At 40.8% G+C, this 12,279-nt stretch overlaps 1 protein-coding gene across 1 annotated transcript; it reads right to left on the bottom strand.

Moving 5' to 3' along the window:
- Window positions 1–7,241: 7,241 nt before the first annotated feature.
- ptgs2b (prostaglandin-endoperoxide synthase 2b) lies at window positions 7,242–11,973 on the bottom strand. Its single transcript, XM_032524938.1, has 10 exons — window positions 11,761–11,973; window positions 11,342–11,458; window positions 11,103–11,246; window positions 10,824–10,967; window positions 10,298–10,479; window positions 10,109–10,192; window positions 9,770–10,016; window positions 8,977–9,263; window positions 8,739–8,886; window positions 7,242–8,104 (listed from the first exon to the last, which is right to left on the bottom strand). The coding sequence occupies exons 1-10, from the start codon at window positions 11,819–11,821 to the stop codon at window positions 7,692–7,694; spliced, it is 1,827 nt and encodes a 608-aa protein (XP_032380829.1). The 5' UTR covers window positions 11,822–11,973; the 3' UTR covers window positions 7,242–7,691.
- Window positions 11,974–12,279: the final 306 nt, after the last annotated feature.

The raw sequence follows: 12,279 nt of genomic DNA, 5'->3' as shown, positions 1-12,279 counted from the left end.
CTGTTGCAGTTAAGAGACAAAATTGCATTGATGTTGATGATGTGTGAAGACCTTAAGGTAGAACTCCACTGATTTTACCCAGCCACTGGGTAGTATAACACACCCAAATTTCTGACGGAACTGTCGCCAATTGAGTTGCGTTGTGGGTAATGCATGTTGCAGGTTTTGACAACAACGAAAAATGTGTAAAATTAAATACGACATCTTTGGCCATGCTGCATGGATCTTTTTTAACCCTGGGGGCCCTGAGGCCATTTTTACAGTTTAATTTCCGTCTGGATTTATTTTATAAAAGCTTGTAAACATCAACCCTGTTGTCTACAGTCAAGATATGAACATCATTTTTTTTAGGACAAACTGGGTTTATTGGAATATTTGGGTTGCAGTGAGGTCACTTGCATGTTAAAATGGTTGTAGGGCCTTAGATAATAAATAAATAAATGAATCTTCCAGATATGTATTGATATCACAGACATATAAGTAAAACCTAAGCCATTTTCCTTTCTAAACACTTCTCATATGTCTTGGAGTCACACTTTGAAGAAATAATCATTTTTATACAGTTGAGAAATACATGCATTTTTTTCCAAAAAAGTCAAGACGTTTTGCTCTCAAGACATTTACTTATGCCAATATAACATAATAATGTCATATTTATTGATATTACACCCACAGCAATGTTATACAGCAATATGTTCTAAATTTGCATATTTGCCCTTCCTAGAATATATAGGCATTTTTGTCCCCTCTGGCCTTCCATACAAGAGGGGTGCCTTTATCTCCCATATGTGGGCAGACACAGAGCGGGAGATCAGAGATTAGACGAACGATTCAGCGTTAGAAATGGGTCAAAACGCAATGAATTATGGATATAAAGTGGACCAATCTTGGATATAACAGTATGGATTTAAAGGCCAAAGAGGCTGAAGTTCCAGGCTGGATAGAAAATCCCCTGTAGAGGCTAGAAAGACAGGGAAAAGACTGCCGTAAAGCCGAAAACGTCAGGATTTAAACGAAACCGAAAGTGAGTAAATCGCTTGTATGGTTCAAAAGTTATTAAACTATGAATCAGAGGTAGTTTTTTACTCGTGGGCGAGTGTCTCGGGCTCAGAGGGTTAAATGCATGTTTACACATTAGCATTCTGTGTGAAAGCTAAAAACATAAATATCTACTGGAGGGAATCACGTGATTGGCTGGACAGAGATGGTGGCTTAAATTGTAGCTATAATAGTTGTTTTATATGGTTTCAGCTTTGATATGTTCCCACTTTGTGCTTGTTAGAGTTTCTTAAAGTAGAATGGCAAACAAGAACAAGACCCAACACGGCGATATGGATGCAATTGCAGAGGCATTACTGGAGAAATAGAAAAGCTACCTTGAACCACATTTTTCTCAGATTTAGTCTCAGATTCAACAGGTGGGGTACGACAATGAAAATAAGCTAACCGCTATCCTTGCCCAGCTAGCATCTCTGATTGAAAGCCTTGGCTCTATCAGATCTAAGGTGAACAACCTAAAAATTACCATGGAAAGCAACGTAAGTATTCTTTACAGCCATGGCCATGCTTTTCAGGAGATGGTAGTGAAGCTAGCAGACAGGGGCGGCTGTGGCTCAGTGGTAGAGTGGTTGCTTGTCAATCGGAAGGTTGGTGGTTCGATCCCTGCCCCTGCAGTCATTGTCGAAGTGTCCTTGGGCAAGACACTGAACCCCGAGTTGCCCCCGGTGCTGCGCATCGGAGTGTGAATGTGTGTGAGTGTTTATCTGATGAGCGGGTGGCACCTTGTACGGCAGCCCCAGCCACAGTGTATGAATGTGTGTGAATGGTGAATGTTTCCTGTAGATGTAAAAGCGCTTTGAGCAGTTGTTAAGACTGGAAAAGCGCTATATAAATACAGCACATTTACATTTACATGGAGGACAGCAACCGAAGATGAAACATCAGTATCGGTGAGCTGAAAGAGGGGGTAGAAGGTGCTAATGCTATCCAGTATCTCTCGTGGTCCTTGCCTAAGTGGTTCCCAAATTTAGCAGATGTTAAGATTGAGGTTATGAGAGCCCACCAAATTCACAGTGATAGCCCAAAGAAGAACACTACTACTAATCGCACGTTGATTTTCAACATGCTTTGCTACACAACCAGGCAGGCAATCCTACAAGCCACGGGGAAATCTCCGCTCATCATTGAGGGCCGAAAAATTTGCTTCTACCCGGATTACAGCAACTTTACAGTTAAGCGGTGGCAAGCCTTCTATCAAACCATGGATTCAGCACTAATCAAGGGTCTGGATATTTTTCCTGCCAAATTCGGCAACTGAAGATCAGGAAAGGTGATTTTTTTTTCCAAATTCCATTCCAGATCTAAAACTACTTTTTACAGCTTGTTTACCACCAGTTTTTTTTTAAGTACCACTATAAAATACATACAACTTAGATGTTATTTTAGATGAACTTGTGCTGAAGACTAAAAAAGTCATGTGACCTGGAAAATACTGCTGATGTGTTCAAATTATTGAACACTTATTTGAGCACGCCAAAATCATCTATGTGACTGAAAATACCCCCAGACCCCAGAGGGTTAATCTAAATACATGACAAAATGTAATCTAATCCTTCTACGCTCCACCATTAGAGCTGTCCGCCCCAGACAATTAAAGATTGTAACATTTAACACATTGTTTTCAGAATCATGAATTTTTTTCTCAGATGATATACATTTGTGATTTGCTTGTTTAAATCTATGTAAGTGACAATTGGCTTCTGGTGGGTCAGTGCCAGTGCTTCACGTGCAGAGGTGGCCGGCGCCAGCTCCCAGTTGATCCTAGTTCCGGCCACCTGCAAGGCATCACGTAACTCCGGTCTCGGATCACGGGATTCACACTGGGTCTGGTTCCAGAGAGGTCCAGAAGCGATCAGAGGGAAAACACACACAGAAGTCTCCTGATCTACTCCCACACCAGGGCCCACGGCCTGCTCATGCTCATTACACCCACACAAAGCAAGATATGCTCCCTTGCTCGATCTCATAGACCGGGTCCTGAGCATGCCACACATTGATGCTCAATGAAATAATAATACCTACCCTTGGGCAACTGACAGTGGGGAAAACAAATAATGTGACACACAATTAGGTCATTTTCATGCCGTGATGGGCCAAGGCGGGGGATCCTACGCCTTTGTCCAGGACAAAGATTACCAGATTGAGGAACTGTCCATCAGGTTCAGTTGAGATGACAACTGATGCACATGACTTGATTAATGTAATTTCCTTGCTTCTGTGTGGTTTTGTGTTTAAAGCTTAAATTGTCCAGTGTGAGGGGAGAGAGTAAATGTGCTGTTATGAGAAGTGTGTAAATGGATGGGAAAATTTAGCTTGTCATTGTCTGTGTTTAGATGGGATGATGCCCGACGGCCTGACTCACCTCTATGTGCCGCCAGTCACGTCAACATTCCTTCCACCATGTTTATTTTAGAATGGGTATCCTCGAACAATAACTTTATTCCTCCACTGCACCGCTAGCCATACTGCTGAGGCAAGGTTTCCTGTAAGCTTTTGGACTGAGTGCTAATCTTCACACATCATATGCAGTAATACAGTCCCTCTGCATTTTTTCCCGGCAGAATGTTGATCAAGCAATGGAAAGTTTTAGGCATATATAATAATACCAAATCCTCCACTATCGTCATCCAGTCATTTCCTCTTTGATACACATAGTGTTGCATGTGTTCTGTTAGCAATCTAAAATAAACGCAAAGTATTAAAACAGAAGCAGTACACAGAAACTTTTGCTGGGAAATATAGTAGTATTACTCATGGACACTCTTACTTTGCCTCTTTGAGTATGAAGTGATAAAAAATCTTTTAATTAATTAACAGACAGACCTTCAAAGGGAAACCCATGCAGGCACAAGGAGAACATACAAATATCTCACAAAAGGTTCACAGCTATCTATCTATCTATCTATCTATCTATCTATCTATCTATCTATCTATTCTGTTATTTTAATTCACTGAATTTTGTAAAGTTATAAATAAATGGAATGTACTCAATATTCAGAAAACAAAATTTGTTTTGGACATAATTAAAGCCCAGAAACCATACAGGAGACTTTCTTGTCTCAATCACTTAAGTAATACTGTCCTTCGCCAGGATCTGCATGCCGAAGCACTGGCTGACAACGCGTTGGATATAGGAGAGACCATATCTGCTGCTAAAGCATAAAAAGAAAATGAGGTATCTGAAACAACCGGGCCTGGTACCTCACACTCAAGAGAAGCTAGAAAAGCATAGTTTTCTCCCCACCCAATTAGGCTAATAAAGTAATGATTAAAAAAATACAAACGCTAGATCAAGGGCCCAGAGGATAGTTGCGGGAAATATCGGCCCAACCCAGCCTGCGGGTTGTGTAGAGTCAAGTTTGAGCTAAGGCTGAGAATCTAAACTCTAGTGCCAAAGTATTACATTGCAATGATCATTAAAGGTATAATACGAAGTATTTCACTTGACTTTTCAAACAATATTTAGACTACAGTAATATAAAAATAATCCCTTTCATCACTTATGACCCACCAGAACTGTGTGGTGGAGTTCGTGCTAAGAAAAGTAACATTCCATTTGGTGAAAACTCAGTTTTACATTACTTGGTATCATACATTTGTATCATACATTGTTACACTTTTCCCTTCCTGAAAATGTACCCGCATTTACCCACCTTAAACCAATTCTCATTTCCTCTGGTGCATCTTCCTTCACATCTTCTTTATATCTTTCTTTACATCTGCTGTCACATCGTCCAAGGGAATGGAGCAACTGTTAGGAACTGTATCTATTTTTGTGTTTTGTTAGACCTTAAAAAGAGTGTAATTTGAACCCTGATTGTGTCACTTTGTTCTCAGAGCGCTCGTTGATGTTTTCAGAATCAACTCAAAGAGGGCAAGCCAGTAGATGATGGGACACCAATCACAAAACAATTGTGATGGAATTGTTTTATCCGTATCCCTGAAGAATCCCTGCCCTCTTCCTGGATTTTCTCCTATTTTGCTAAATGCGGTATCTTCATAACCTCACAAGTCAGATGGTTTCTTACACAGAACCATCTGAGAAGCCGTCTGGAAAAGGGTTTTAAAAAAAAATACCTGACAGGTGTATAAACCATCTGTCTGTCACATCCGCCGTTGTTGTTTTGAACCATTAGTCGTGCCACACACGCCTAAACCCCAGCGGTTTCTGCCAGTAGCTCCTCACCTAGTCTATATCCTTTACGTTCCACCTCCAGGATTGCTCTGGTGCCACAGGAAATTCAGCTGGATTCATGTCTTTTTGCCGATGTCTGTTTCCTTTCGCTTCCTTTTGTTTGAATTTTGAACTCTGGTGGATTGTGGTTAACTGCTCTTCAGATCTCTGCATGGTAAATTTTGAGACAGTTAGCTGGGTTTACAGTCCAATCTGAGTTTTCTCTCACACTAAAACGGATGCGGAGCATAGCGCCGCCCATGACGATTGTGATTGGTTTAAAGAAATGCCAATAAACCAGAGCAAGTTTTTTTACCCATCCCAGAATGCTATGTGGACTTGCTAGACCCTCCTCCGCTCCGCAGCATGTAGATGGTCTGGAAAAGTGAGACAACTTCTCACCTGACGCAGATTTGTGTGGTAAACAGGTTGTTCAGACCAGTGCCTGAATTGGACCAAAAAAGTTGCCTGTACTCTAATTAAGCATGACATGATCATCGCATGTGTCTTGGATTTACAGTACATATACAACCATTTTAAATGTAGCTAAATGACTACCACACAAATCAAGACTACATAAAGTGTAAGCTCTAACCCAACAGAAAACATAATATGTAAAATCCAATGCAATTATCCATGTTACCAATGACATTTTGAGCACTTTTTCTCAGCAGTAAGCTTCCATAAGACACAGTCATGCTGGAGTTTATGGGTGCATACCTATGTGCCGGAGAAGGTGGCTGTACTAAGTAAGAAGTAACAGTACTTATGACTTGTTTAGCTCAGTTGTAGAGCAGGCGCACATATATAGAGGTTTGCTCCTCGGCTCCCGGTCAGCGGCTGCAGGTTCGACTCTGACCTGCGGCCCTTTGCTGCATGTCATTCCCTCTCTCTCCCCTTTCATGTCTTCATCTGTCCTGTGGAAATAAAGGCCTAAAAACGCCCCCAAAAAATAATCTTAAAAAAAAGAAGTAACGGTACTGATGTGGACTAAAATCAGAAGTACCGGTACCAGTGAGTTCTGGCCCATTTCCGGCACTGCTTCAGACACAAACACAACAACATTCAGAACTGTCGTAGGGGAAAGAAACTATGCATCAGTAGTAGCTTCAATACAAATGTTTTAAAAAACAACAAAAAAACTAAACAAAAATGGGGGAATCACACAATGCATTCATGTGAAACCTGACAAGATGGGTTGTCGTGTAAATTTGATCCAGCGATTCTCACGTGATTTTCTGATATTGTGAGAATCCAGCTGCCATGCAAGGTAAGGACCTTTATAGGTGTCAGCAAAGAGCCTTTGGGTCCCACGTTGGTGTGTAACCCTGAGCCAGTAACAGCTTGCAAATCTGTGTTAATTTGTGCGTTAGACAGTCCCTCTAGGATTTTGCTGCCTTTTTTAGATTGTTGTGATTGAATTATTAGATTGATATATTGCTCTCTGTACTTTTAGTTGGTAAATGTGAGATGTTCAAGTCATATACATCTTGTCTTCATTCAGAAACAAGGAAATTAATTTGGCGATGTACGTGTGATGTTAACCCGTTCTCACTCCCATTTGGTCAGTGGCTCTCAACGTCACATACTGATACAAAGTCTGACACGAGGGACTGCTGGGATTGGTTGAAGTTGTGGAAAACTCTGGTTATTTGTCAAATTTGCGGAAAAGTTGCGCTGATTGGTCAAAATTGCAAGTCGCACCAAAGTCACGGTGATTGGTTGAATTTGCCTGAATTGCTGCGATCGCAACATCACAAAATCCTGGAAGGATTGATTAGACCATAACCACTGTTAAACATTTAGAAAATAACATTGTATTCCTCTGATTCACTGCTTTGTTCATCACTTCCTCTCTTCATTCCCTCTTTAGCTTGCTCAACCCCTTGCACTCTCTCTCTCTCTCTCTCTCTCGCCATGGAAAATTTGCCAACTTTAAGCACTTGTTTGCTCCCGTAGCATCAGAGTTTATATAAGAGCACAATCGGAAGTGAAAATGACAACAATATCAGCTGATTTCTGAGAAATGGGCTTCATTTCCTGATGGCATTTATTAGTGTTAGCTCTACTAGTCAACAGGCATTGGGAACAAAACAATCTGGTTACGTAGAGTACATTTGTAAGCAGATATTGTTATAGTCATTTTCTTTTGTTTTATTTCTTTTCTTTTCTGTATATGTAACCCTAACAGTCCATATTTATGAAAATAAATGGAAGAGTAGCAGTTGATCTAAGTATTCAATTTCAGTTTCTGAGGTCATTATTGTAAAAATAACTTATAAACAATCTTTCAATAAATAAACACAGCCACATACTTCTGGAAAACCAGTCACACAGTCAAAGACAAAATTACATATAAAAACAATCTCAGTTATTTTATAAATAGAATACAATAAATATATAAATAAATAATAAATAAATACATACATTAAAAAACAACCTTATAAAATAAAACAAATTACAGCTCAGTAGTCCTTTTTTTCAAAATGACTGTGGGGTTGATATCACTACCACGTGAGTGGGATGTGCTTGAGTTGATGATCATGGACCCCGTGTCTTTAACGTCGGGCACATGAAAGGATGCCACGGGACAGGGGCCCCGGACGTTATTGCAGACAAGCCTCTGCAGGGAGGCGGTGTTGACGATGTCGAAGCCCACGCTGCCTCCGAATGTGCTCGGCTTCCAGTACTCCGGGGAACAGATGGGATTTCCCATTAGGCCCTTGAGGGAGAAAGGGGCCCCCATCTCCACCATGGTCTCCCCAAAGATGGCGTTAGACCTGGGTTTCTCCACCAACAGACCTGGGTAGAGCTCCACAGCATCGACATGTCCGTACATCTCCTCAAGCACTGCGGCCATTTCTTTCTCGCCTGAGTAACACAAAGGAGAACATAGTTTTAGTTAGCAGCTTAATCTGGATTCTTTTCTCTCACTCGCTCAGCACCTGCAAAGCATGCTGCTAGTCTAAATATGAGCTCAGAGTTTTGACTAAATAATGATCTCTCTTCATTTTTACTTCTTTCATCATGTCTCTAATTCAAGCACACACACACACACATTTTCTCTCCTCATACATCACACTTGTTTTTTAATAAGAAAAACATTAAATCCTCTTTCCTTTAGAAAATAAATCTCATCTGAAGCAGGAGGCCTCTCTTGTCTGTTTATGTCATGCTCTCTGTGATGACAATCTGCTTACATTATCTCAAGAAGAAATGGACATCTGGTTCTTAGAGTCACGGAAATAAATTCCTAACCTCCAAAGATGATGGGGACTAAAACGGAGTCCACACCATTTCTTTAATAATAAGAAATCTATGATATAAACTTTGATCTGTAGCGTGGCATTTTGTACATTTAATTTCTGCAATCAGTTCATGGCAATTCAGCAATAATTTGGCCTGAGGCAAAGTTTTCTTTCACTTCATATTAATAATTTCTTCAGTAATCTTTTGACGCCGTCCTTTCCACCTGCAAGTATTAGGCTTGGTGACTCTGTCTCACCTGTCATGTCTTCAAAAGAACTGTAGGGCTTCATGGAGAATCGTTTTCTGTAGGCGTTTAGAGACTGGTAACGCATTTGTCTGCTGTTTTCAATGGACTTAATTGCTACGTATATGATAGGTCCTGGGACATTTCGGCCACCGGCAACCTAAAAAAAAGAAGAATGAAAAGTCAGTTAACCAGCTTTGAAGCAGTGGTGTTACAATCTGAATCCAAATGCTGCTCAAACAGTTCTTACCCGTCCAGCAATCTGATTGGTGAACGACTCCACAAGGTTAGTGATGCCGTGCTCGGTCACTAGGGAGGTGTTGAAGACAAACTGTTTATAGCTGTATTCTTTCTCCTCAATGTGGAAAGAATCAGGCATCAGAGGGTGCCAGTGGTACAGGGTGTTGAACTCGGATGAAATGCGGTTCTGGTACTGGAAGCGCTGGTTGAACAACAGCTCCGGGTCAAACTTGAGCTTGAAGTGATAGCCACTCAGGTGCTGCACGTAGTCCTCAATCACAATCTTGATGGTCTCACCTGCACAAGAGAGGATTTAATATTTTATTTATTGCAGATATTAGAGATGTTTAAGTCCCTCCACTTAAAAATGACTTCAGTAAATAAGGACACCTGGTCCAGCAGTTAAACTTTTGAATAAAAATATATGCACATTCACAGATCTTGTATTTTTCAATGTGGGAGAAAAATAAGATGTAGTTTTATGTGTAACTAGATAACTAGGTACTTTTTTGTGTAAAATCCATATTAGACACATTTTTATTCCAGCAGGGTATTTTATACAACTGTTTAAAACTAAACATTTCCTCTATCTCAGATCTTTCCTGTTTCTCACAGTAGAGCACAAAGGCTCTACTGTGTGCAACAAGGTTGCTGGTTTGTGATTAACAAAACAAAGAACAACTTCCTCTTTTCACAAGTTCCATGGTAACTACACTAATGCTGTGACAAGTGTTAGTGTTTTGACTTTATTTTCCCTGCTACGTTACAGCAAATGTCTTTAAAATGTTTGTGCATAAACTCACCAATTAGAATGAGCCGTGTGGTCTGGAAGATCCTCTCGTCGTTCCAGTCTGGGTGGACCTCCTTCAAAACATCACACACTCGGTTATGTTCCCGTAGCCAGATGGTAGCGTACATCATCAGACCGGGGACCAGGCCGAATGCCTCGTGGCCCACAGCGAAGCGGTGAGAGTCGGGAACATGAGGAGGGTAGTGCATGTCAGCACCCACTTCCTTTACTGTTGGGGGGTACATCTCTCCATCCAGGATCTGCAGAGTTACACAAGAGAGGAAGCAATTGTTAGACGCTTGTGTGGTCTGAAGCATTTTGCTGTTTAAACTACTTCTGTCTCTTCCAATACCTGATACTTAAGCTTGCCATCCTTAAAGAGTCTGAGCTTGTGTTGCCTCTCCAGCTCGTTTCCATAAATGTGGCTGAGGTCCACCTGAAAGCAATAACAAAACCATTAATACAAGTTATTTGTTCACAAATCTCTTTGTCTCTTTTTCCTGACTAAAATCTGATGAGGCTTGAAATCAGCTGTGCTTACCCCGTGACCTTTAGCTGAGGTAAAAGCAGGTCCTTTCTTCATATCAGATTTGAAGAACTGGTGAGTAAAATGCTGTGCAAAGAATGCAAACATCAGGCTGGTGCCCTGTGGGTCCGGGATAAATTGTCTTCTCATTAGAAGCTTCTCAGCCAACAGCTTAGCATCAGGTAGCTCCTTTTTACCTGGGGAAACAATTAAGGACATAACAGTAAGCATACCACACTATACCACAGAACCAAGTCAATTTAGTTTGGATAAAACACGTTAAAGTGACTGAAATGTGATTGATTACTTTTACTTGTAGGAAAAGCTACAACTGAGGTTAACTGTCATGAATTCCTGAGACACATTCAATGTGGTTTAGTTTTGGCTTGCTGGGACAGGTCTTTCTCTGCTCCCTTGGCATATTTTCACTCAGTCAATCCAGCAGAAGGGATCATTTGAATCTGTGCACTTCCTTTGTTGTAAAAAATGTTCAAGAATCCGAGAAAACTGGTTCTCCAACGGCAAGAAGAATATAACTCACCTGCTACTCCCATAGGTGTTGGGCAATCCTCTGGCACAGGGGGGAGGGTGCGGGTATAGTAGGAAAGGTTAGAATAGGCTTCCCAACTTTTGTAACCATAATCCGCATTGTAAGTTGGAGGACTATCAATCAGGTGGGATCGAGCTAGAGCGAGAAAAAAAGCATTTCAGTATTAGTATAAATGCTACAAGTGCTTCTCTAGGAAGAGCTGTACAAATTATTTCATGTGATATGAAGGCAATCCATCCTCTCATTTTGCCTTCAGCTAGAGACGCTTACATGTCAGCACATATCTCATGATGGCATCCCTGAGAAATGAGATGTTGTTGATGATGTTCCAGAAGCCCTTGAAATGGGTGAGAAGGTAGTGGATTGTGTTGGGCGATGGCTTCAGGGATATTTTGACCCAGGTGAGGAATTCAGCTGTACAAGCCAGGAGGGAAAAGTCAGTTAATGATCAAATGACCACAACAAATATCACAATTCACCTTCACCTCCAGTGTGCCATTCATACTTACGTGTTGTGCAGTTGTGTCCCTGATATCCTGTGCGTGTGCAGTCACACTCGTAATTATCTGACCCAAGAGCTGTGCAAACGCCCTTGTTCTGGCATGGCTCTGAGCAACATGGATTACCTGTATTAGACGATGTTTTGCGGTTACTGACAATTCACTTTAGATGCAAACACAAGTCTCTTAGAAATGCCTCTCATTAGTAAACGTCTGAGCTAATGAATACATTATGTTTTTTTTTACCTTAGTGTCATAGGCTATACTTTACTAGAATCCATATCAACAAATGGAGTGGTTTCTAATAATGTCTAATATAAAGATACACAAAAGATTAACAAAAATAAAAAAGGAAATACAAAACTTATGGCATCTGAAACTGAACTTTTAAGAGTGCCAACTTCTTATCTAATTTTCTCTTTACTTACCCCCTTCGCAGACAAGAAACCCCAGCGCCAAGAGCAAACCCGCAAGCGTGAGTGTCTTCATACTCCAAAGACTTGGTCGGATCTCGTTCTGTCCTTCTCTCTCCTCCACTGGGATGTCGCTGAAAGTATGAATGTCGAAACCTGCTCAGGGAGCACCTTTAAATGGTTGAGAACGGTGACGTCATGTAGCAATTCATCGTCCGCAGTTTTAATGAATGATACAGACGTGAGACGTAACTAAGCGCGAAATCTTTTTTCTTTCTCAATGACTCTGGTTTTCTGATGTGTCTTTTTGGCACCAAGATGATTTTGCTGGCAGTTTCTGTCAGACAAGTTGTAACTTTCATATGTGAAGCTGTATTTCTTTCCACGGCAAGTATAAAGTATTATCTTTTTACATTTTAATTATTATCATGATTTCCATTACAAAACGGCCACTTTTGCGATATAAACTATACATTTCCCCCAAATATCCTAATTATGTAGACCACATGTCCACAGGATGATAACTTTAATTCA

Source organism: Etheostoma spectabile, chromosome 9, assembly GCF_008692095.1.
Source record: "Etheostoma spectabile isolate EspeVRDwgs_2016 chromosome 9, UIUC_Espe_1.0, whole genome shotgun sequence".
In the NCBI taxonomy this organism is placed as follows: Eukaryota; Metazoa; Chordata; class Actinopteri; order Perciformes; family Percidae; genus Etheostoma; species Etheostoma spectabile.
The sequence above is the reverse complement of the archived record's forward strand: the minus strand, read 5'-3'. Positions and strand labels throughout refer to the sequence as shown.